The 26,941-nt window shown below is 33.0% G+C and overlaps 2 protein-coding genes and 1 non-coding gene across 3 annotated transcripts; all 3 read right to left on the bottom strand.

Moving 5' to 3' along the window:
- Window positions 1-8,876: 8,876 nt before the first annotated feature.
- Window positions 8,877-8,947, bottom strand: TRNAG-GCC. Its single transcript has one exon. It is a non-coding gene; the product is annotated as a tRNA-Gly (tRNA).
- A 1,066-nt stretch (window positions 8,948-10,013) lies between these two features.
- On the bottom strand, window positions 10,014-16,748 carry LOC115951421. Its single transcript, XM_031068636.1, has 9 exons — window positions 16,482-16,748; window positions 15,006-15,290; window positions 14,670-14,762; window positions 14,087-14,269; window positions 13,891-13,993; window positions 13,626-13,811; window positions 10,860-12,019; window positions 10,285-10,721; window positions 10,014-10,189 (listed from the first exon to the last, which is right to left on the bottom strand). The coding sequence occupies exons 1-9, from the start codon at window positions 16,746-16,748 to the stop codon at window positions 10,129-10,131; spliced, it is 2,775 nt and encodes a 924-aa protein (XP_030924496.1). The 3' UTR covers window positions 10,014-10,128.
- Window positions 16,749-23,199: 6,451 nt separating this feature from the next.
- LOC115984729 (40S ribosomal protein S26-3-like) lies at window positions 23,200-25,667 on the bottom strand. Its single transcript, XM_031107747.1, has 4 exons — window positions 25,448-25,667; window positions 25,273-25,357; window positions 25,052-25,182; window positions 23,200-23,666 (listed from the first exon to the last, which is right to left on the bottom strand). The coding sequence occupies exons 1-4, from the start codon at window positions 25,541-25,543 to the stop codon at window positions 23,592-23,594; spliced, it is 387 nt and encodes a 128-aa protein (XP_030963607.1). The 5' UTR covers window positions 25,544-25,667; the 3' UTR covers window positions 23,200-23,591.
- Window positions 25,668-26,941: the final 1,274 nt, after the last annotated feature.

Genomic DNA, 26,941 nt, shown 5'->3' with positions numbered 1-26,941 from the left:
ATATTTATCGAAATCCATACTTGTATGTTCCGTGAACAGTACACAAGACCTAAGGAAACGCAATCACAGACGCAAAAAAAGTAGTACGCAAAAGCACACTATAGTTACAAGGTTTTTTTCCAAATTATTGGTTTAAAAAAAAAAAATTCAATTTTTTTTATTAGATGTGAATTTTGAAAATTTAACTTTTGGATTACATATTTTTATATTCTTAACGCATACGTCAAATTTCGTTCAAATCGGATATTATTTACTATTCAATCAGTAAATTTATTTGTTATACATAATTCTAGACTACAAAAACTTGAAATTTAAACATGTTATTGATGACATAGTTATTATTTTTTTATCTTTTTGAAATTTTATAAGCGTGGAGGATATAATAAAAATATACAATCCAACTGTTAGATTTTTAAAATTCACATTCAATAAAAAATAAAAAATAAAAGAGTTTAAAGAGTTTTTCTCCAATTTCCTTTTAAAATCATATTTTTAGTTAAAATTATGAAATCATATTTAAATTTTACAATTTTAATTAAAGTCATTTTTTATAAATAATTTCAGCTCATATGACAATGTGCATACAATAAATATATAATTAAGAGTGCATGATTATCTTTCTTTGAAAAAAAACAAAAAAAAGATTGCATGATTATCACTATTCTTTTATTTATATGATAGGGAGGGGAAGTAACTTTCCAACTCCAACGACATAAAAGCAGGTTTTCTTTTTGGGATTCCACTTTTTCACCTCATTGTGTCAAGCTTGACTGTTCTGTGATGATGAGCAAACTTTGGCTGGGCTGGCTCGACCCAGCTCTGCCACGCAGTTTATGGTTTGGTTACGTGCTTCATGCGGTTTCCAAGTGCAAATGCATACGTTTAACAGTGATTACGTATTTTCATTTTTGTTTTCTTGTTTTTACTTTCATTTAAAAATTATTATAGCAAATTGTGTCCACTTCGGATTCTTGATTAAGAGTTTCATATTTTAAGAAATTATTTCAGCTGAATATCAACTGTCAACATTGCTTCAATTTGTTAACCAACAAATCGTTTCAAGTTTTATTATATTATAATCTAATTTGGAGTTACTTACGTTTGGATAACTCTATAAATAAAGTTCAGTTACAAAATTTAGTGTAATCTTACTCAATAAAATAAGTATTAATACGTATCTTGAAAATCTAACTGTTAAATTGCATATTTTTTACACTTTTAATATACATGTCAAATTTTGTATCAATTAGATATTATTTACTATATGACCTTTCAACTTATACTTTATACATAATTTTAAATTACAAAAACTTGCAATTTAAACAATTTATTGATCATATAGCTATTGATTTTTAAATTTAAAGAAATTTTGCAACTAAGTAGGATATAGAAATAAGACATAATCCAATGGTGGACTTGTCAAAATTCACCTCTAATAAAAAGATATTGAGTAAGGATGTAGCTAAATTTTGTCCTAAATTTATTAACTTATTTTATTTAAAATTAAATTGAGTACTTAGTCTTTTTTTTTTCTTCTTTTTGCCGAGAAAATTGAGTACATGTCTAGTTGTACTTAAAAAGAGTTTAGGTATAAACTAGTGATGACAATTAATGGTTTTAGCCCTGTAAGGCTTACTTCAGTGAGTTTTTATGAAGCACAGAATTAAATTTAGATACAACAAAAATCTTATCTATTAATATTTTCCTACCAATTTGGAAGAAAGTACATGTTGTGAGCGTGAAACAGTTGTTTGTTTCTTTGTTTACCAAAAAAAAAAAGGGCAACTGACTGAGCACAATTACAAACTCTTAGTCTAGTCTTATTAAAACCAATTTTTGCTACATAAGACATCAATGAATTTTGTAGTTCAGAATTAAATTTAGGTCTAACAAAAATTTTAACAATTAAGATTTTCTTACCAATTTGGAAGCATGTACGAGTTGCATGCAGTCAATTTATAAAGACAATTTACTGTTGTTTGTTTCTTCATTTTCTAAAAAACGGGTAACTAACCAATCACAATTACAATTCTTAGTTTAATTCTATTACAAACAACTCCTCCATATAAGGCTTACTTCATTGAATTTTTATGTAGCTTGAAAATAAATTCAGGTTTAACAACACTTTTAACAACTGAGATTTTCCTACCAATTCGGAAGTACTTATTGTATGCAGTCAATGTATAAGACAATTTATTGATTTGGAAGAGCGTGAAACCATTGTTTGTCTCTCTTCTTTCCATAAAACATGTACATGCTTCTATGTAGCTCGGAATTAAATTTAGGTTTGACAAAAATCTTAATATCTAAGATTTTCCTACAAATTTGGGAGCATGTACATGTTGTATGCAATCAATGCGTAAAACAACTTATTGATTTGGAATAACATAAAATGGTTGTTTATTTGTTCATTTTTTAGAAACCAGGTGATTGACCAAGCACAATTACAAACTCTTATTCTAATCCTATTACAAACAATTTTTTGCATATGAGGCTTATTTCATTGAGTTTTCATGTAGCTTGAAATTAAATTTGGGTTTAACAAAAATATTAACGAATGAGATTTTACTACGAATTGGGAAGAATGTACATGTGGTATGCAATCAATGTATAAGATAATTTATTAATTTGGAAGAGCATGAATCTAGTGTTTGTTTGTTCGTTTTCTTAGAAAACATGTAATTGCCCATGCACAATTACAAACCCTTAGTCTAATCCTATTGTAGAAAATTTTATCCATATAAGGCTTACTTCGTTCTGTTTTTATGTAGTTTGGAATTAAATTTAGGTCTTAAAAAAAAAATCTTAATGGCTAAGTTTTCCTACAAATTTTGAAGCATGTACATGTTATATGCAATTAATATATAAGATAATTTATTGATTTGGAAGAGCTTGAAACAGCTTTTTGGTTTTTCATTTTCTAGAAAACAGAAGATTTACCGAACTCAATTACAAACCATACGAGTAAGTAGTCCATATCTATGTATATATTGGGCCCGGGGCCAAATCCGAGGGCATTAAGTAATCCGAGGACGAGTAAACACTTTCATGAAAATCCGTGTTAGTAAGGGAAGAAGTAAAGTGTGATCATGATCTTCCAAAAAGGTGGTCCGAGGAGGAATGCCTCCTCGGCTAAGTAAAGCTGAGGTCGGAACATACAATCTAACATCAAAAGCAACATTCCGGACAATTCCACTAATGAGGACAAGTATCAAGAAGGAACAGGATATAGGGTGACTATGAAATATCTAAAGGGAAAGCTGCTACCACCATATTAAATGCTCTGCAGCTAACTCTAGCCGCATTAATGAGGAAGTGATACCTGAACAGTAACTTTCAGTCTTACAGCTACTACCCAAAAACCTCAGGAAGGTGCTGATGGGAAAATGATCAACACCAACAATCTAATCTACTCGTGGAAGGTGGAGATGAAAGGGGAAGATAGTATAAAATGGAAGAGAGACCCTGAGAGAAAGGGATGGAGAAATTAAGAGAAAAACACTGTAACAATCACGAATTGAACTTATAATCAAAGTTGAGAGGAATATATAAGAACTAATCTCCTTGGATTGTGCCGAAGACAATTTTATTTAAGATAAACTAGTCTATCTTCATTTTCTTGTCATCTAAATCCACTTTACTTGTTGTCTAATTCATTAAAACCCAGTTTTCCAACCCACTCTCTACAAAATCATTGTATAGGGCTTTTGGGGCCTATATTCATTTATCTTTTGGGTTAAGGACCCAAATTGTGTCCTTACAAGTTATTTTTTGATGATTTTTTATTTCCATAAGAAAGTTTATTTATTTAGAAATATATTAATGTTAAAAATTATTACATCTACTAAGAAATAGCTATTACAACTCTTTTAGAGAGGAATAGTTATTCCTTATTTTAAAGAATAGCTATTCATAAAGAATGACTATTCCCTATAATAAAAACATAACCAAACTATTAAATAGCTAAACTATAGGAATAGTTGTTACATTACCGTGCTTATTACAGTCTACTAAACGTGCCCTTAGTCTAATCTTATTATAAACGGTTTTCTCCATATAAGGCTTACTTCATTAAGATTTTAGGTAACTTGGAATACAACTGAGATTTTTTCTACCAATTTGGAATCATGTACATGTTGTATGCAGTCAATTTATTAGTAGACTCAACAGCATGAAATTTTATCTAAGCCTACAAGTAAAATTTATAATAATTTTTATAAACTAAAATTTATAAAAAAAATTTATAAACTAAAATTTATAACTAAATTGTGAATTTATATAAGCATTTGGTATAACTTATTTTTATTGATTTATTTTGTCTAAAAAATGAGATAAAAATACAGCTATATAAAAAAAAAATTAAGTTTTTAAACAACTGTACCTAATAATAAAGTTACCCGAAATAAGCTTAATACAAACATGCAGGCAAAAAATAAGCCGCCCATGAGATTTGGTTTTTAGACAATAGAGAAGACTAACGGTGGGTAGCACTGGCATAGTAGCAGCAGGAGCGCCCACATCATTCACACCCAAGCATTTTTAGTAGTGGCCTAGTGGATTGACAAAACTACAAGTCTTTCTTTTTCAATTTTCTACTCAAATATATCTTGCACTTAAAAGTTGAAAGAATCCTTCACTTATTATATTCTTATCCTCTTTTTCTTCATATTTCCTTTTATATTCGGGACCCACTCTTTTATCAAACTAATTTTCATCTCAATGTCATTGTCTATGCCTCTCTGTAGAATCCATATATAAATTAATTAATTAAATGATCAAAATTATAATAGTATTTTTTGGGCTAAATAAACAAAATTATACTATAGTTCTATCTGATTTTCGTCCCATGTCCACATCAGCTTACCCAAAAAAAAAAAAAAACCAAACTGGGGATGAATCAGACAATTTTTTTTTTTTTGTTTAAATTTAATACTACAAATAAATTTACAACTTTTACAGCAACTCTATGAAAGTGATAAACAATCAATTATAGTCGACCACATAAAAAAATTGTGATAAAAATTGTGAATTTATTTGTAGTACTATAATAAGCCTGAATGCATTTGACTAAAATAATCAGGTGAAGAAGTTGATTAAATTAAATGCATAAAATGAACCCAAGATAATGATTAGGGAAATAGCCAGCGGGGATTATTATATAATATACTAAGTAGTAATAATAGTACATTGTCTCAGTGTGCCCCACTAAAAAAATAATTGAACTTTTATTTCAACGTGCGATCAAATTTAGATTCATTTGCAAAAAATAATTGAAGAACTTTCAAAGAGTGATCAATTTGGATTCATTTGAATTCTGAAATTAACTCCATTATTCAAATACGACAACAAAGTATGTTCTGTTCTTTAGTAGAAATGCGCAATACGAAAGGTTAATAATAATAATGCACATGTTACTTATTTTGTGAATTATTGTATTATTTTAAAGTAGTGCGGATCCGCAAGCTTGGGAAATCAGTCGCCACCAGAAGGCACTAGGATCCTGCTTTGAAACTGAAACACTATAATTGCCATTTGCCATCGCCACTGATCACCTCTTTCATGTTACTTTTTATGGTAAGATTAATCATTCATTAGAAGAAACTTTTTATAAAAAAAAATTAGAAAAAAAGTGTCAAAAAAGTGAGTTGTTTTTTCGTTTTTTTTATAAAAAGTTTCTTAAAATAGTTTAACAATATATATCTTAATGGCATATATTAATAAAATCCTACTTTTTATATGCAATATAAAACTATATGGTTACACCCTTCATGGCTCCAATGATGTGCTGCCACATCAGATTTTGTTAACTTAACCAATAGATCCTTTCACGCACAATTCTATTCTGCAAACCAACTAAATAGAATTATAAAAAATAGGTATATCCCTCGAGTTGTTTGCTACTGCCTGCCACCGCCATGTCCTCCGACCACCGTTGACTATCTCCTCTAGCATCCTGTAGACAACATCATCGCGTTGGTGCTCCTTTGGTGGCCTTGTGATCTCTCCTAAAACGCCATCATTTCATTAGTGGACAAAAGCAAAAGCCACAAAAGTTTTCTACACAAAAACCCAACAACCTTTCTGTGATATCCCAAACTGCGCAAATTTAATTATTTGAGTGTGTGTTATGCGGATATGTACTAAATCTCTCATCGAGTGTTTACTAAAGCAGATCTTGAGTTTATAAATGGTTACGACTAGCCCTAATTGTAACTTAACTAATCCTTTTAGGTGTAAGTGTAAATGTGGTTAGAGCTTTTCTTGGGTTTTTGTAAATAGTATTAAAGTAAACCTAGTAGCAGCATATGACTCGGGGGCACTACAATACAACGTGGGCCTTGAGGAGGATGTTAGGAATTTAAGTATGAGAGATTATGAAACCTCAAATTGTACTAATTGGATTGAATTGTTTGAGTGTGGGTAGTGCAAGCGTGTGCTAAGTCCCAAATTGGGTATTTATTAAATGGATATTGGATTTTGAAGTGATTACAAAAAATCCAATTGCAACTCAACTAGACAAGTTGTTTACACTTTTGCTTCAGCTTCTTTCTCTTTCTAAAGCCATTTCCCTTCTCCCTCTCTCTCTCTCTCTCTCCACTCTCAAGTCTAAAATGTAAGGGTCATGTTTTATATAATTAGCATATCCTAAAACAAAATGCATCTTATATGTAATTAAGTATTAGTTTCTGGTGTGTTTAAGAAGTATAACAAGTGATTAAACAAGTGGTATTATTGAAGACACAAAACTGCTCAAGAAAAGATAAAATTACAGATCCTGATACCTCCTTTATACCTATCGATCTATCGAGATTTAATAAACCTCAATACATAACTCGACACCTCTTGATCTATCGAGCCTCAAGTAAATTTAATATAAAATTCTGTTTTCAATCCATAATGACTTGGCTTCCTAGGAATTCATGTACTAGGGTTTCAGTGCATAAAAAGACATATTTTATAGTTGTCATCACAAAAACAAAGAGACACACGCATAACTAGATTGGCTATAACATTTGTTTGCCTAGAGTTTTATGTCAAGCTACTTCTAGGTCATCCAAGCATGGATTGAAGAACTTTGCTCATCCAAGTGTGAATTAAAGAACTTTGCAAAGCTACAACAATAAAAATGGTTGTTGTGGAGTCAATAATGGATAGGGAGATTCATGCAAAGGAGAAGTCTTCTACAAAATCAAATCCAATTGGGGATTCGAGCTGAGACTAGCTAGTATATCTCAATAGGTTCTACTATATGTAAGTACTTCGAGATAAGGCTGTAAGGTAAGATTTCTTATACTTGTAAACATTTTTTCTTGTTAATGGATTCTTCAAGAATGATAACCTCAAATTCAGCCGGTAGAGTTTTGTTTTTAATGGTTTTTCTCATCGTGATCAAATCAAACACCTGCCAAGAAAGAGGAAAACACCTGACTTGATCCTTCTTCTATATGTAGAATTCGTAGGGCTCCGTTGCTTACATGTCATAGTAAGCTCAGACTTGGCCGAGCTTATCTGTTACTGTGGATGGCCAAGTTGCCACTTCATCGATAATGAGCTACCAAACACATCCAGCCAAGGTGTAATGTCATCATCTTTCTTTGAGGTGCTACATCAGCACCATGCTCATTAATATTTATCAAATTTTATTACAATGTAGCTTGCCTAAGATATTGTTTTGGTACATTAACTATTGGGGATGACACCACTAGATGTAATAATGGAACCCTGTCTTTCTTTATGGGGGAGCCAAACATATTATTGGACTAGGAGACTTTTGTAAAGTTCGATAAGATACGAGGAAAGATAACATTAACATATGATGTTGTCATGTTGTGTATTCTGGCTTAGGGAGCTCATTAATTTGCTCCTTCTACCTCTAGCTCCACCGATGATAGCATACTAAAATGTCAAAATTCTGCTCAAAATCAAGAAAGTTTGAGATAATAATGCTATAAATACAAATTATTTTACAACATTTTTACAAACTATTGAGGTGACAAATTCGTACTGGCTCTTATCTGAGTTCATCAATAACGTCATTTTTTTTTTTTACTTACCGATAATCATTCACCACATTAACCGTTTATAAAAATGATTCGTGGCTTAGCATTATCCTAAAAAAACAAAGATACATAATGTATAGGATATAATGAAATGGACAGATGAAATGAATTTGCTCATTAGCAAGTAGTAGAATATACTGGTGAACAAGACGTGACACGCTTTTAAAAAAGTGCTGTGGCATATGAAAGATGACCACGCCCAACGGCAAAGGCCCCATGAAAAAGACTTTATTTGCGTCTTCCCACCACAATGAGGACAACTGGGTCATGCTTTGTTGTGACAGGTTTAATCTGTTGGCTTTAATTTTTATGCCTCGCTCGTTTTGACTCAATATTTATTTAGTGGGACTTTGAGTTTAATAAGAGTAATTATTCGTTGGTGAATTGGTAAAAACCTTAGCAGTAAGTCTGATTGTCAAATGATTAATAATTTATCATGATAATCATGAAGAAACAGGGAAAAAAAATAGAGAAATTTAATCAAACATTTTGACAATGGTAAAAAAAAATGTGTTTGGATGGAGGAATCAAATGCAGGAAAAAAAAAATGTGAGGGGAGGAGATGGAAAGAAATGTTTCACGTTTCATATTTCATGCCTTCATTGTAATGATGATTTTACTATATATTTATTTTAATGATATGATTTCACCACATGAAAAATACTTGTTCTATCAGATCTCTCTAGAAAGGAAGCAAAAGGTTAAAAATAGTTCATTCTCACCCAAAAAAAAAAGGGTTAAAAGTTAAAAATAGTAACAAATACATAATAAGCAAACCCACAATGAGGGATAAATTTTAATACTGGATTTTAAAGATGCACCAGCCGGGAATCGAACCCGGGTCTGTACCGTGGCAGGGTACTATTCTACCACTAGACCACTGGTGCTTGTTGTTCATTGGCTTATTTGTAATTATATTACACGTAAACCTTTTTTTTTTCCCATCTGACTAAGAGTTTAAACCGGATATTAAAATAGAAAATAATAGGATTGAGATTAGTGCTTTTTTGATAACTTCTTGAGTTGACATTAATCATCATTATTATAAAATTGTGAATCAATCACTTTCATCGAAAAACATGCGAATCAATAATGTTAATATTTAATTTTTTTTTTTTGTAAAAAAAGAATAGAACAGAAACTGTTGAATTATTGGTACATTTCATTGTCAAGAAAAAAGAAACGTAAAAAAGAAAAAAATGTTTTGAAGCTTTATCCGTTGCTAATATTCGAGTTGGAATATACTTCATCATCAATGGGAATTGAGACCTTGGTTAATTTGTGCTCTCATCTTACGTAAGAATTGGAATCACACTGATTCTGGTTCCTATGTCTCAAATATAACCTAGTGGTAAACATTAACAAATCCATGTAAATAGAGTTTCGCATTAAACATAACGATTCATGAGCTCCAAGGTATACTGTGTTATAGCAGATCAATCCAAAATGGTTTCAATTTTTTATGCACTTGCAAGTTGCAAGTTGCAAGTTGCGAGTGTCCCTTACGATTGTGCATGACCACACCAGAATAGGTGGTCTCAAAAGTGAAAATACCAGAATTGGATACAATCATGATTGTAATTCAACTATCAAACATTTTTGGAATTTTCTTTTCCAGTTTTCTCATGTACATACGTTCTGGAAACGATTGTAATTCAACATAACAATCTCTAAAAATTTTCTCTGTGCTAGTTATTAAGACAACTAACTACAATCATTAAAAACTAAATTTCAAAATTCAGGCAAACATCACCTGGTATATACTCAAAAAGAAGCCAACAAAACGTGGATGAAGGAAGCTGATGCTAGATTTTTGTACACCATACCAACAACAACCACGACATAGGAGGGGAGAGGGGAGGGGAAGAAAGCAAAAGAGGAATGTCTTCCCTAAACCTTAGGTGACATTGTTAGTATCTATGGTTATTCTCACTGTCTTCATTCTATGTATTTGACTGTCCTGCCATATTCATTCATATATGTGTTGACTGTGCTTTCATCTCCATTCATGAATGTATTGAGAGAGAGTCGATATTATATTTGTTTTGGTTTTTCAGGTCCAATGCAGTCAGTGGGAGAGTGGGGGGAATTCATCTTCATCTTTCAAATGATAAAACTGAACTTCAACCCTACAAGCCAAGCCCACAGAGTGAACTTTAGACAACACCTTAGAGGAAAAGAAAATCTATCAATTAACAGGAAATTTCTAGGAAGTTAATCTTACCTTTCTTCATTATTTCCCAGTAATGGTTTAGGACTCTGCAGTACAGGTGCTACAGAGCTTGAAGCAGAGACCAAAGGTTGTGAAGTTTCCAACTCTGGCTGACTGCTCCGTTCCGGCAAGGGTGCTCCCCAAGGCTGGGGGCAAAGAGACACAGATTCAAATTTCTCAGATGGGTGAGAGAAGCCATTTGCATGGAAAGAACCCCATTTGGAAAGATGAGGAGGTTGGTGAGAATCTGACGATCCAGACTTCCCACGGACTAGAACTGGGAACTCATCATGCGAGAGCTCATGGCAGCCTTCATCAGATGAGTTCACCTCTCGTGGAGCTGGAGCCAATCCATTGTTATAAGTGTGTCTCTGCAACTGACCGTGAGCCTCTACTGCATGATTCCTTCCTTTTTCTGAAACGGGCCTGACTTTATATGAACGGCAATTCTGCTATATTATAAGCACAAGATAATTATCAGATTATAAAGCCCATGAATAAAAAGCTCAATTGGCCGTTATCCCAAATTAAACGATTCAAGAGAAAAGAAGACAAATGTTAAGAATTCCAATTTTGAGATTACATACCAGTTTTGGCAAAAATGTCCCTGTTCCTCGTGGGTTTTTCTTTTCTTCTAAACCATAAGCAGCACAGGATGAAGTGGGATGACTTACATCGTAAAATCGTGTTCCTAAAGCAACACCATTTTTGCTCATCTGAGAGTGAACATTCTTCTTGATCTGTAAGGGGTCACAAATGGTTTCCCGTGGATTCATAATCTGTAACTGAGGCGACACTGGAGGACAGGGCAATGGAGATACAGCATACCCATGGCAAAGCTGACCATATTGCAGATTCCTTAGGTGACTATCATAATCCCCACTAAGGTCCAGAAGGCATTTTAAAGCTTCTGAGCTTCCAGAAACTCGAACAATATATCTCTCTCCATTACAACAGGAGATATTAGCAACAGAGCTGGAAATGACTGAACATGTAGATGACATACCTTCATGATTAATACATGAGCAAACCGAATTTCTACCCCCTAACTTCTCTTTGACTTCAGGACATAAGGCAGAGCCCATCTCATCGTTGGTGACAGAATTCAGAGGCATGTTTTGACAAGGATTCCGATTTTCAATCTTCTCATCGTTGACGTCAGAATTTTGAGGCATGTTCAGACATGGATTCCGATTTTCAATCTTCTCATTCTTTCTGGACAATTGTGAATTATTAAAATGACTAGCATGATAAATGTTCCCCAAAACCAAAGAACCCAAGGTGCTATCTGGAGACAAACAATTGTGTGAGTCATTTGTACTTCTTATATCCACAGTTCCAGAAGATGCAAGCTGCTTAGCATCCCCAGCAAAACGATATTTACAAAGAGCATTTCGCTCCACAGGGTGGTCCAATTCTGGGACCAGCTCAGAGGAAACCACTTTCTGTAAGTGTCTTTCTGGTCCATTTATAATTCCAGATGTGACTTCAATGCCTGATATCTTATCATCATGGAAACCAAAACCGGATTTTAGAAACACCTTGTCTTCAGAGCATAGTACAGGGTGCAATTTTAAGGATGAAAAGTCAGAACCTATGTCAGTCCAACAATTGCTTTGATGCCTATCCAAAGTATTTGAAAAGAACTTGTTGAGCTCATTTGCTATTCTTTCTCCCGGTAACATCAGAATCCAGCCAAGCTTGCGAGCCCCATATCTAAAAGCACTACGTATTCGATAGAAATTACCTGGCACAAAACCCATGAGTGTGCTGGAACAAAGAATTCACAAAGATATGGTTGACAAGGACAGCAACGCCAACATGTGGACCAACAGCGCAATAGGTTTACAACAAGCTTTAAATCATAATAATAATAAATAATAAAAAGTGAGGCTCTTGCCTTCACGCCTTTTTTATGGGTTAAGGTGCTTTGCCTTAGAACCTTAGAGACGCCTAGGTGAGCGCCCAACTTTTCTTTGACTACCATGAAATACAGTTAATTGGTGTTTCACTGGCAATGATTATATTAGCAAGAGGTGGTAACATCAGTGTAAGAAGCACTGAAGTTGAAATGATTCAGGAAGTGAAAGAACTGGTGATACTTACAGCAACAAACTGTTCCTATTTTTTCAGTTCAGATTTATGGCAATGGAGAACATAATAGATATTTGTGCCAACAGCAGTAGCATTGTACAGGTCATGTACTTAACGACCATGGTGCTATTAGCAATAATTGTGCTGCCCTGATACCCATGTTTTGGGCATGAAGAATGGCAAATTCTCTAACATCAAGGTCAATAATTCCCTACCAACAATGCCAAAGAGCTCTAGCTTAAATGGCACCTCCTACTTTTTAAGAGTAAGATAGGTGACAAGCTCAAGACCATATGAATACATGTGTAATTACCCAAAAAAAAAAAAAACCTGCCTAGAAGATCAAAATCAAATGGCACCTCCTCTCCCCTAAAAAGAGGGTGGAGGCTATGGGTGTGTGCCAAGGTGCCTATGTAACTTAAATATCATAAAAGAAAAATATTCCCGCCATCCTTAGCACTTTTCCCCTACAAAGATCACCATCATTTTTAACTTCCACTTTGATACATTTCAAAATCGAGAAATTTCTATTGGAGCGGGTGCTATATGAGGACAATTAGACATTCTGGATTTGCTTTTTCTTTTTTTCTAATGGTTAGAAAAACTAGGTTTAAAGTTTACTAAGAAACAGATTTCTTTTCCTCCAGAAGGCATCAAATTGATTCCAGGAGGCTATCAAAAATTCAAATACTATGTCTACTTTAATTGTGCGCAAACCATCCTATTTACACAGTCCCTAACATTCTAGCTTTCGCAATTAATTTTGCTGATTATACACATGCATGTGAAAACATATGCTCATGATGAAATATGCAAACTCATTCTGTTAAGATACAACAACAACAAGCCAAAATCCCAAATTTTTTGGGTCGGCTATGGATCTTTAACAGATTAATTAGGCTTGACCACATGCAAACTCATTCTATTAAGATATTTTGTCAAAAATTTAGTTGCCTTTATACCTAAATGAAATTATTTTTTCTATACAGAAGATTTTTTTTTTTTTTTTTTCAAATATTTGCATATTGTTGCAATCGTACATTTTTAACTTGCAGAGAACATTTCAAAATTAAAGGTTATTGTAACAATTTTTTTGTTTGATAATTCCATAGCTGGGGTGGGGAGGTTAAAGGTGACTAGAAGCAAACATAGGAGTTTCTACCAAATGGAGTTTTTGTCAGTTTGGAACAAAAGAACCTTTTAGAAACAAACCTGCACATACTCTAAAAGCATCACAATAGAAGCAAGAAGAATCATACCTCTATTGACACTACGCCCAAGGTTGTTGTTTTCTTTAAGTGGATCAATAATGTTAAGATGCTTCTGGGTGAATGCTCGTGAATTCGTCTCAGACCCCTTTGGGGACACTGAGAACATCTCGGCACAGTTTCTGAGAAATTCTTCACTTAGCAATAGATCATCTCCCCCATTTTCTTGTACCTCAGCTGAAGAGAGCAAGAGGGATTAAAAAAAAAAAAACAATGAAGCCAACCAACATCACAAAGACAAAGGGATGTTACTTACCTACAATATCAGGTAGAGAAGATTTACAAACTGGTCCACTTAAACTAATACAATAACTTTCCCAATCAAATCTGCTGAAGTACTCTAAAAATCTGTAAAGAACCTATTTGGGGGGGGAAGAGAAAATAAAATTAAGTATTCAATCTAATATATGCATCTAGTAAGCAATTCAATTTTAATTTGTAAGAGCACTCACTGCTAAAGGTGCATTTAGGGAAGAATGAAATTGATGGAAAATATAAAGGACCAATGTCTCCAAAGCATAGGTTGAAAGCAAACCATGATGGGCACCAAGAATACGACTTTCATAATAGCACCAAGCTTTTATCAGAATAATGCTGCGCTTAAAGAGATGATCTTTACCAACAAGGCGATCAACCTGCATACAGGTAGCATTAGAAATGTGAAATTTCTAGAAGGCAGCACTGAGTCAACTCCATATTCCATGTTGTTTAAGGAAGTTATGGAGCCATTAGAATGTAGACGTGCCATTCTTTGAATCCTTGAAGTGTGCAGACATGCACAGAAATGCTTTCCATGGTGTTTAAAGGTAAAAATCTAAGGAATGCAGCCATAAGAATGTAAACAAGCACAGCCCAATGCACACAAATAATATATATTACATACAAAATAAATTCATTTCAAATACTACTAAAAAGAAAAGAAGTTACTAATTCAAAATGTTTTTTTTATGAAATAGGATCATATATCCTGCAAGATAAAAGATACCAAGCATGGTAATCACATTTATAATCTTAAAAGGTAGTCTTACATCATACCTGTTCAAGAAAACAAAGCGTACAAAGTCCTCCTAACTGATTGAACGATATATCTACCACGATATTCTGTACAATGCATTTCACAAGCTTAACCTGCCACCATTAAACACAGATGCAATTTAATAAATATATATATATATATATATAACAGGTAAATATTTAGTTACATAACATGTCATCCATGCAAATAACAGAACTTCTAACAAAGAATTTCAATTTCAACAATATGAGATAACAAGGCATGAAAATGCCAGCCCACATGCATAATGACATGTGAGCCAATCCACCTAAAAAAATTTAAATTCAAAAAAGACAAGTGAATAAGGTGGGGGGAACCTCAGCATCAATGCAATGGATATCCTTCACTTCAAACCGAGCAGCTTCATTATGTTCTTCTTCCCTCAGAACAGCATGAACATCAGATACCCAGGTATCCTCAACACTTGGACAACTAAGGGTAGTCAAATCAATATCTCCATCAGGAAGATATGTTTTTAGTGGAACTGATCCATATGGGAAGACCTGTAAAAATAAGCACAAATCTGGAAACTCAACTTGTAAGAACTTCAATGAAATGGAGCAACAATCCTCCAGTGTTACTTGCTCCCCTGTAGTTATATTCTAAATTTATATTAAATCCATAGATTACAATATTTTTTAGTTCATCCATAAATTATAATTGAGCAGATGAATCCTAATCTTCTAATAATAGAAGGATCTGTCAGCCTTACTCAAGATACAATATTTCAGTCCAATGATGTAGGTCATCCAAATTATTAAGATCATCTTCATGAATCCCTTTGTTTAATACTAAAATAAAATACATATTTTTCTTAGTTTATATCCTAGGAGATACTGCCCGCCCTTTTGTCGAATCTAATTTAACTATTACAAATCAAAGCATAACACCACTATGTACATTTAAGCCCTCCAACCTCCAATCAGAACCTGATAAACCCTGTAACTAACAAGGCTCAAAAGACAGCCACCTGTACTGAAGAAAGCAAAACAACACAGACTACACTTGAGCTAATGCACCATGTAAAAAATGACTTGGGATTCGAGGGATACCCCAGTGGTCCCAGCACCTCCTGTGGTGTCTGGGCACTGAAGTTTGTACCCACTAGCCCCCCTCCCCCCTAACAACCTAGCCAAAAAAAACAAAGCAAAAATATGATGTACCCCAAAACCTTAAACTCTTAGGAAATTGTGAATTTAATCATTCAACGATAATTCTAACAAATACACTTAGTGACTAACCTACAATTATAATCATCATAGATTTAAATATAGCCTCAACTCCTGTGTCCTTAACCAACTCCTGTATTGTTTACTCATTCCAAAATTCCATTCACTGTTGAAAACTACAGGCACATTCTTTCATTCATCCTTCGGTCTGACAATTACTACTCCCATCACTTGTATCCCGCATCTAATCGTCAAAAAAAATGACATCTTTGACTCTATATCAATCAATTTCCAAACACAAACAGCCAAGAACCACAATCCCCACATATCACACCAACCAAGATTTATTCACTAATAGCTTCAACAGTAGCACATGGCTCAGCCATAGTAACAGTCACAGTCACATTACTATACACATACTAAAACAACCCCCAAAAAAAAGTAGCCATCAACCTAGCTCAAAGACATTATGGTTGTAGCCCATTACATTACAAGCAAAACCACTCTACAATGCGAAAAAAAACTGGTAGTTCTTAAACAGAATCGCAGAAACAGGAAAATAGTGAAATACCCAGATGATAAAATTGCTTGATAAACAGAAAGCAAAGCGAATTCAGCGCGTACCTCACATCTCACACGTTTCCTAATGAGACGTTGCACATATTTAATGACCTCCTTCCTCTTATGGTCGGTAGCCAAAGTGGGCTGAATTCTCCACACTATCTCCTGAGCGGTTCGCTCGGCACTGGCCCAAGACTCCGACCCAATGGAACAAGGATCAGGGTTCGACGCCGGCAATGGCGTCGGCGGCGACGACGACGAGTAGAGTCGATCTTCGCCACATAAAACGACGCCGTTGTGCCTCGCCGAACACACTTTAAGATCACCCATCATTTTTTTTTTTTTTAAAGCGTTTAATTTTAAACAGTATTACCACAATTACAAGAAGAAGAAGAACGAAATTTAGAAGGCCAGAAAAAGGAAGGGAAACGACGGCGTTGGCAATGGTGGGAAGTGTGTTGGGGGAGGTGAATCAAGAAGAAGAAGCATTTTCATAACTGAATGTACTTTCTTTTTTGTTTTTGTTTTTGTTTTTGTTTTTTGTTTTCAGTTTTTTATGTATTTTGGAATTTATATTAGTAGTAAAAAAAATTATCAAAATGTTGAAACAGATAGAGAGAGAAAGATAAGGAGAGAGAGAGAGAGAGAGAGAGAGAGAGAGAGAGATATGATTAATTAGAAAGAATTGTAATAAGAAAGGAAAGAAAAAAAGGGGATCTAAAACCCATGAGGATGATGGCCGGATAGGATTTTTATCTCTATCTCTAAAACCTTGTCCTACACAACACAACACAGATACTACAAAAACCTTCTCTTCTTCTAACTTAAATAAATAAAAAATAAAAAAAGGGCCTCTCTCTCTCTCTCTCTCTCTCGTCACATCCCGTGTGCCAAAAACACACAACGCAAATGAAACCAAAGGACAGTGTTTTTTACATACAAAAGTACAAACAGTTCAGCTTAAAACTAAAAACATGTCTTAAAAGTCACAATTTCAGTTCTAAATCTCAAGACACAGTTTCAATTCAAAAAAATGATTTAAAATTAAAGAATAATTTATGTATACAATGTTCAAGACACATTCAATTCAAAAAGATGGTTTGAAATTAAAGAGTAATTTATGCAAACTATGTTCAAAACACGATTTTAGTTCAGAGAATGGTTTCATATTAAAAAGTAATTTATGTGTATGATGTGTGAAATAAGAGTGTGTACTAACAACTAGGCAAAAATAAATAATAAAAAACCTGTCCTTTTGGGGGAAAAAAAAAAAAAAAAAGGAGACTTTAAAAACGCTTTTTATTTTATTGCCCCTCCAAACATCGACGTTTTATTTTATTTTTTTGGATTTTTATAATTTATTACTACAACAGTGTGGAATGCGGATACAGCCAATCTAACCATGCTGGTATAGCACACTGTTTCTCAGTTCTTCTCACTGTTATTATTAACTCTTTGTCTTATCTGAAAAAAATAAAAATGTCTATACTTTTTTAGAGGTTTATACTGTTTATAAAAGACTTTATAGTACTAAGTTTTTAAGGTGGGAACCAGGACCACGGTGTTATCAGTAATATTTATAAATCATAAAATCCGCCAAATTCAACTCTTTATTAACTCTATTCCCTTGCCTGAAAAAAAGGGGGGGTGGGGAAATTGACTACACTTTTTTAGAGAGGGTTATACTATTATAATACAGTACTACTTTTTTAGGTGGAAACCGTAGGGTTATTACTACTCACTAGTATTTATAAATCGCAAAATCCGGTAAATTCAACTCTCTTTTTCTTTCCGTCTTGTCTGAAAAAATGGGTGGGAAAAAATGTGTACGCTTTTTTTAGATATTTACTGTTATGGCACTAATTTTTCAGGTGGGGACAGTTAATTTTCTATCACCCTTACTTTTGAGTGAGCGTGACAAAGAATTAAAAAGTGGGATCGGGGTTTAGCTTGGACTTCAGAGAGTATATACAAGAATGATTCAGTAGATTTTTGCAATAAAATCAAAAGTTAGTATTTTGTTAAATCACCGTAGTTAAATAAAATCAAAAGTCATGTTAACAAGTACTCTTAAGATAATTATTAATAAATTATATTAAGAAAATTTTACCATTATTTTTATGAAAAATATAAAATGCGGATAAAAAAATTAATTACTTTATCATTTTTCTAAAAATAATTCTTAAACCAATGCATGAAGATATTTACTAACATTTCCCATAAATCAAATCTTGAGTTTGATTGCGTTGATCACATTTAGTTCTAAATGCTTCCCCATCAATCATGACAAATCTCCCAATGAAGTTTGCATGCATGTTCTTAATGATTATCATGAATCCTATAACAAAGATTCAGTTGAGTTCTCCATGAGACTCTAAAGCCATTGTCCATAACCGAATGACTTTTTCAATGTCATGTGCTCTTTCTTCATTATTCCACAACTAGTATATGAGGAAGGTGTAGTCCTTTCAGATAGTGACATGCATTAGCTTTGATTTCTTAATTCTTAGTCAGACTGACCCTTCTTTCTTTTCTTTTTAATAGTCTAAACCCATAAACAATCAGATATATGCACTACATGGTTGCCTCCAGTTGCCACAATTATTAAAGCCAATCTTCTTTTTTATTTTTTTTTTATATGTTTGGTCTAACTTTTATGACTTGTCTCGACCAACTACTTAGTTTAGTGAGAGGGGCGGCTTGATGCATTGGGCATGAGCTGAAAATTAATTATCTTATTTTAGATACAAAATTTATATTAATTAATATGAACTACGTATAATTTTTTTTATTTTTTAGAAATTTTATCGATAAAAAATGTTTGACAAAATTTTTAATACATCTTGTGGCAGATTAATAGTAGTAAGTAAAAAAGTAGTGTTAGTCGTAGACTTAGATGAGAATTAGTAAAAGTTTGCAAACTCAACTCTTATTATTATTCTTTTTTTTTTTTTAGAAGTGTAACATTCACAATATTTTTTACAACAAATCCTAGGTTTTAAGTTACTTTTTATTTTCTATTTGAAAATATCACTATAATTATTTTTTTTGTCATCAATAACAACTTACTACTTAACATTAGTTGTAAAAACGTTGTGAAAAATATTGTAGACGTTGCATTTTTCTCTCTTTTATTTGTTTTTTTCTGATAAAAAATATTATTTTATTTACTGATTATAAATAACCTTATTGGTTAAAATTTAGGGGCTTTTTAAGTAACCGCATTTTTTGCTCTCACATTTAGCCGGCTCTGTTTAGTGACTAAAAGGTCAAAGCACACCGGAGATGACTGTGGCTATCTGCCCATTAAGGTCACGTTACAATGAATTGAGCACTAAATACTTCATAGTTTCACACAGAAGATATCATAGGATGAGCAAAAGTTTACGGCACTACTTATTAATGTCCATTCTCCCACTAGGGATAAAGTCATTTTTATAGTATTCTATATGGATATGGATTCAAAAAAGTCAGATTCTTTGAAAATTTCAGTGTCTGCTATGACTTTCTGTGAATGTTAACAAAGCTTCAGGGTCATAAGAGACGTATCAAATTGTGACAAGTTACCCGTCTCCAAATTGCTGCAGAAGAATATCTGATAGACCTTAAAGCCGGTCCTAACTTAGAAATTGCTGCCGATTGCGAGTTGCATCAAAGTTGGCTTAAAACTTGAGTTGAAATTGTATAGCACCCTTATCTGGTTGACAAAATCTTAGAAGCTTCAAAGCTTTAGTAAGCATCATTATGAACTACAGGTAAGCAGCTTCAAAATTTTGGTTGCTTCTGTGGTGTTTTATAGTGGCCATGGAAGCATAGCTAAGTTGCTAATTAACTAGAGCATTCCCTTTGTCTATAAAGAATAGGGCAAAGCTGAATTAGGACCTGGCTTTTAAGGTTCATGTACTATTAACCATAAAGCTGTGACCATTCCTGGAATATTATCCATCAGATAACTCCAAGTTGGTGGTGTAATAAATTTATAATGGCTGAGCTATGAGACAAGGAAAGTTGTTTACCATTTAGACTGGTAGAATGTAACAATGACCAAGTAGAGAGGGCACAATCATCATTTAATACTTGCTTACTTGCAACCTCCATAAATACTAAAAGTATGTTTGACAACTGTTTTTTTTTTTTTTTTTTCTTTTTCCAAAAATAATTTTTCTATTTTTGAGACTAAAATATTTGTTTGACAATCCAAAATAGATAAAAAACAAAAACTGTTCTCAAAACTCAATTTGTGAAGGAAACTAAATATATACAAAAAGCTATTTTCAATTTCTAATTTTCAAAAGTCAATGAAAACAAACATTTAATTTTATAAATCTGTCTCATTTAATGAGTTAGCATTAAAGTTCAAATCCTAGTAACAACATATTTTAGTATTTTTTATTTTTTTTTTCAAAAAACTATCTTTTTAATTTCAACTAACCAAACATGTTTTTTATTTCAAAAATACAAAAAAAAAATTATATTTTCAAAAACAAGTTTTTAAAAATAAAAAATAAAAACTGTTACCAAATATAATCTAAATAGCATAAGCCTCCGTAAATACTAAATAGCATAAGGAGGGTACCGTTAATTTTTGGGCCCCAAATTCATTCCTCAGACCACAACCCTAAAAAAAAATAATAATAAAAAATGAAGGGAAAAACTAGAAGTTCCCTAAGCTGCCTGTTACGCAAAAGCAAACCACCCCCCCCCCCCCAAAAAAAAAAAATTCCCCAGCGTCCATCTTGAAAATGACTAACGTAAGACAATGAGCATCCCACCAAAAATTATAGTACTACTGTAGTAAAACTTATAAACATATAGTATGGTACTTAACTTTTACACTTTTGTGTCAATTTAACCATTAGCCTTTCAATTTAGTTTAGTTTTAATTTTTATTTTTCTAATGAAGGCCACAAGGCGTATTAAATCACATCCTAGGTGGCATAAAAATATTATTCTAAGACGCATTTATCACGTCAACTTTTTCTATATACCACTTAAATAGCATGGACTCTTTTAACAAAATACCAAAAGATTAAAGACTAAACTGACACATGAAAAATTAGAAACCATATTGAGATATAGTATGCATTTGAATTGCGTTTATGGCCGTGCTGCGTTTTCCTTTCTTTTCTTTTCTTTTTTATTGAGAAACGCATTTCACGTGGAAATGTGTCTATCGGTGGATCCCGCGCAATGCGCGCAAAACTCACTACCTCTTTGAACGTCCAAATTTTTCACTAGAATGTGACTTTTCAGTGGATCCTGTACACTGTTCACAAGACCCACAAACCTCTTTTTTCAATAAAACTTTCATTAAAAATGGATCTTACAATACCATTCACATATTTAAAAATTATTTCAATTTAGCTTAGTTTTAATTTTTATTTTTCTAATGAAGGCCACAAGGCATCTTAAATGACATCCTAGGTGGCATAAAAATATTGTTCTAAGATGCATTTATCATGTCAACTTTTTCTATATACCACTTAAATAGCATGGACTCTTTTGACAAAGTACCAAAAGATTAAAGACTAAACTTACACATGAAAAATTAGAAACCATATTGAGATATAATATGCATTTGAATTGCATTTATGACCGTGCTGCGTTTTCCTTTCTTTTCTTTTCTTTTTTATTGAGAAACGCATTTCACGTGAAAATGTGTCTATCGGTGGATCCCGTGCAATGCGCGCAAAACCCACTACCTCTTTGAAAGTCCAAATTTTTCACTAGAATGTGACTTTTCAGTGGATCTCGTGCACTGTTCACAAAATCCACAAACCTCTTTTTTCAACAAAACTTTCATTAAAAATAGATCTTACGATACTATTCACATATTTAAAAATTATTTCAATTTAGTTTAGTTTTAATTTTTATTTTTCTAATTAAGGCCACAAGGAGTATTAAATGACATCCTAGGTGGCATAAAAATATTATTCTAAGATGCATTTATCACGTCAACTTTTTCTATATACCACTTAAATAGCCTGGACTCTTTTGACAAAATACCAAAAGATTAAAGACTAAACTGACACATGAAAAATTAGAAACCATATTGAGATATAGTATGCATTTGAATTGCGTTTATGGTCGTGCTGCGTTTTCCTCTCTTTTCTTTTTTTTTATTGAGAAACGCATTTCACATAGAAGTGTGTTTATCGGTAGATCCCGCGCAATGCACACAAAACCCACTACCTCTTTGAACGTCCAAATTTTCCACTAGAATGTGACCTTTCAGTGGATCCCGTGCACTGTTCACAAGACCTACAAACCTCTTTTTCCAACAAAACTTTCATTAAAAATAGATCTTACGATATTATTCACATATTTAAAAATTATTTTGCTACAGTATTTTCAGTTTTCAACAAAATAAACGATATCCAAACGAACCCATAGTATATAAATGATAAGGACCAAATTAGTCATTTACGCAACTTTAATAGACAGCAAAATTGCAATCCTTAACCTTTCAGTTTAGTTTAGTTTTTGTTTTTATTTTTCTAATGAAGGCCACAAGGCGTCTTAAATGACATCCTAGGTGGCATCAAAAATATTATTCTAATATCACCAATTATCACGTCAAGTTTTTCTATAAACCACTTAAATAGCATGGACTATTTTGACACAATACCAAAAGATTAAGGACTAAATTGACACGTGAAAGATTAAAGACCAAATTGACATGTAGGATAAAGGATAGGGACCAAATTAGTAATTTATGCAACTTTAATAGACTGCAAAATTGCACCATTTCTAGCCTTTCACGACCATTAAAACCATTACAGATAAAACATTTAGTTGCATTCCCAAAATCCTGAAACCAATTGGAGCAAATTGAGCAGGGGCACTTGTAATCTAATTTATCAATAAGACTGCTGGGCATATCTTAACCTTTAAACATGCAATCCAACAACCAGTCTGCTGGGCAATCTATAATGAAGAAAGAGTTAAAAGTCTAATGATACTTAATGACAATATTACTCCATAAGAAACTTAAGGGTTCTGCATCAGCTGTTGCCCCTCAAAGTAATAGAGCAAAGCCTCAAAGAAATCATGTAATACTAAAATAGGTGTAAGTCACAATCACAGTCAAAAAATAGGTTCATAGCTAACGTGCAAAAAAGATGGGTAGCAGTTGATATCAAAACCTCAGAGCAAAGCACATTGTACTGATTCTCAAGTACGAGCAGCAACTGGCGCTCCAGCAGGGCGTGGTCCTTGACCAGGGGCACCAGGCCTTTGGTTATCCTCCTAACATAAAAATAAAGATTATGAAATAGGCATCAAGAAAAAGGGCAGAAAACATAAAATTCCATTAAACAAGCCATTTCAAAGACATCTAACTCGTTTTCTGGTAAGTTCACCAAAGCACACAGGAATACAGCAGTGAGATATATAAATGTCACATGAAAGCAGAATAAGGACATCAACAAATAGAAATGTTAGTATGAGAAAAATTATCACTAGTCACTACCTGATTAGATGAACAGTTAATACGTATTCAGTAGCTTGAAGATATTGAGTAAAGGGAAAAATAATTTTAAGTCTCCTGATATGATCTATCATGATCAAAATTCAAATAAGTGACATTCTTTTCCTTCTAAGCATTTATCATCCACCTAATAGATCTTTAATCAAAATATATTCCACTCTGTGCACCCCAGCCTCTAACAATCAATTTCAATTAAAATTAGCTCATTGTAAAAGTATTTCATTTAACACGATAAATCATTTCCATTGGCAGTAGAATGACCTGAAATAATATATCACCCAGAGTCCATGCTTCAAAGTTCATTAATTGGAGTTAACATAGAGGAACAGATAATGCACAATATACATAGGTACAATTAAAACAAGTTTTTATTGAAGTGATTTTACACTATAAAGTGTCAGACAAAGACTTTTTCAGTAAACACACTACTAAACTACTACTAGTATCAAATGCATGATTTGGACACAAACTTGTAAAATTCCAAATTATAGTAATGTTATTTGCACAAGTTCACATAGCAGCCATCAGTGTGCACTCCACACGCCAAACACACAAGAGTAGGCCCATGTGACACGTGAGTTGCAAGGCAACTACCACCTCAACTTTGTTGAAAACACTTCCACACAAAACTTATAGACAAGTTTAGATAGAAACCATCAATTTTGCACTCAATGCTTGGAAGACACAATGTGGAGGCATGTGCTGAATGGTGATACATATCAGCTAACGCACCACCTTATAAACAAAACTTGTGCAATTGGCATTTTCTCTGGATTTTTTGTTGGTAGGTTACACATGCACTAGGGTCATGAGCTCATTGATAGATTTATCAGTTAGAGCTCATTGAGTGCTCACCCTCCCCCTTGAGATTATAAGGAGAGGAGGTGTCATTTGAGATAGAGCTGATTGATACATTTCTCATAATTTAAAAAAAAAAAATTATCTCTCCTATGAACAAATATGCAAATATGAACATAAAGTCCTAGTGATGCTAACAAAAGAAACCCATTTGTACACTAATGATAAAACTCAGAGAACAATGTGGGAACTTCACATACAACAACACAATCAAACAGTCAATTACTAGACAAAATAGCAAAAACCCAACAAAGCAAAAGTTAACAGATTCATAAGATAGCCATACCCTGCGTCTAAACCGCTGTGGGGGGTCACGTTTCCTCCTATCTGTACGAGATCGGACCCTCACAACATGAGAATGGATTGCGCATGAAACACAATACTGCATCTTCAAGTAAAGCTTTGGGAGAGTGTACCCTTTTAATAAATAAAAAAACAATGCACACATCAATTAAGCAATGTCAACGAAAAAAACCCAAAAACACAGAGCTAGAATAGAATAATCACCATCAAAAACACAAGCCTCCTGGACATCTCTAACAGCAGCTTGCTCTACGATATTCCTCACCAAAAACCTCTTGATAGATTTGTCCTATTCACACAATACCCAATTCAATAAAATTCACAAACACACGCATAGACATATGAAATTGCGAAACACATTGCGAGAAAGAGTGAAAACCTTGGGGCAGCATTTGCCGCAGTTAGAGCAGCGAATGAATTTGACGTGACCACGACCGTGCTTGTTTCGGCCACCGTTTCTTCGCTTGAAGGTCATGGCGATTGGTTGGGTTTGAGACCCAAACCCTAGATCTGGTGTGAGGTTTAGATGCAAAATGCTAGGGTTTTTGTCACTGGGGTTTGGGAGGAGAAGTGAGAAACGAGAGGGAAGAAGAGTATATATAGCGGTTGTTTAGGGTTATTATATTGTTTTATCCAGGCCTCGTTTACGGTTCAACTGGATCCAGTCGGGTATACCAAGAGTAAGACCCGTTTTGCTTTTCCTAGCTAAAATAAATCTTCTTCTTCTTCTTTTTTATAAATAAAAATATATCATTTTGGAATAATTACAAAATACTACTAAATTAACACTCCAAAGTTTTTTCCATGTTTCAAATTAAAACATGAAGGATAAAGATTGGCAGTTTCTCCACACACAAAAAAATAATAAAAATAAAGATTGTCTACAAACTTTTTTTTTTTTTTTTGAGTAAACTAATTGTCTACAAATGGATTGTCCACCATTAGATTATATTTTCTTCTTATATCCTCCATACTCGCAAAATTTTTAGAATATCAAAAATTAATAATTATTTTATTTATCAAATGTTTAAATTTCAAGTTTTTGTAGTCTAAATTTATGTTAAATAAATAAATGAGTTTATGGATCTAATAGCAAGTAACATCTAGTTGGCATGAAAATTTGACTGTGTGTTAAAAACATAACGAGCATGCAGTTTAACGGTTGGATTTTCAAAATATATAGCCATGTTAATTTTTTTTAATAGAATTTGTAGCCATACTTTGTCGATACATGATTTTTTCTCAAGAAAAATTAATATAATTTTTTGATAGATATGATAGTATTTTAATCTTATGGCATTCGTTCCATAATAACTACTTTTTATCATTAGATTAAGATATCAATTAATTTTTAATATAATCGGAGATTTAATCTTACATCTCTTATTTAACGATAAGAGATTTTACCAGTTGATAAAACTAGGATTTCATCTTTGATGTACCAAAGCATGACCCACCCCCCATGCCACCTCCGCCACTGTAAAGGATTCAAGAACGAGAAAATAAAATACATATAATAAATGTTTTTCAAATACATCTCAACTCAATGTTGGTTTGCCATGAGTTTTTTCATTTAATCTTTAACTTATTTTGTTTATGTACTATTATTTTTTAAATCTCACTTTTTTCAAGTACAAATATACATTAACTCACTTTTAGAATAAAGAACAATAAAAAGGCAAATAAGTTTATTCCAAACGACAGTCAATCATTATCAAAATGGAACTTAATGTTCTTTTAACTACTAAAAATCATCTATAATTGATTATTTAAAAATGTTCATAGTAGTTTCCCTTTTAATGTATGAAATTAATAATCCATAAAAAATCATATTTCATTTTGTTGTGAAGCCTAGTTTTGGCAATATTCATGA

This window comes from Quercus lobata, chromosome 1, assembly GCF_001633185.2.
Source record: "Quercus lobata isolate SW786 chromosome 1, ValleyOak3.0 Primary Assembly, whole genome shotgun sequence".
Taxonomy (NCBI): domain Eukaryota; kingdom Viridiplantae; phylum Streptophyta; class Magnoliopsida; order Fagales; family Fagaceae; genus Quercus; species Quercus lobata.
Note: the sequence above shows the minus strand (reverse complement) of the source record. Positions and strands in the feature narration are given on the sequence as shown.

Coding starts and splice junctions, on each gene's coding strand:
- LOC115951421 (XM_031068636.1), bottom strand. CDS start 16,748: ATGGGTGATCTTAAAGTGTGTTCGGCGAGGCACAACGGCGTCGTTTTA. Junction 15,291..16,481: donor GGAAACGTGTGAGATGTGAG/GTACGCGCTGAA, acceptor ATATAAATTTAG/AATATAACTACAGGGGAGCA. Junction 13,994..14,086: donor CCCTAAATGCACCTTTAGCA/GTGAGTGCTCTT, acceptor CCCCCCAAATAG/GTTCTTTACAGATTTTTAGA.
- LOC115984729 (XM_031107747.1), bottom strand. CDS start 25,543: ATGACCTTCAAGCGAAGAAACGGTGGCCGAAACAAGCACGGTCGTGGT. Junction 25,183..25,272: donor GGAGGCTTGTGTTTTTGATG/GTGATTATTCTA, acceptor ATTTATTAAAAG/GGTACACTCTCCCAAAGCTT. Junction 23,667..25,051: donor CACAGCGGTTTAGACGCAGG/GTATGGCTATCT, acceptor TTTTTATGTTAG/GAGGATAACCAAAGGCCTGG.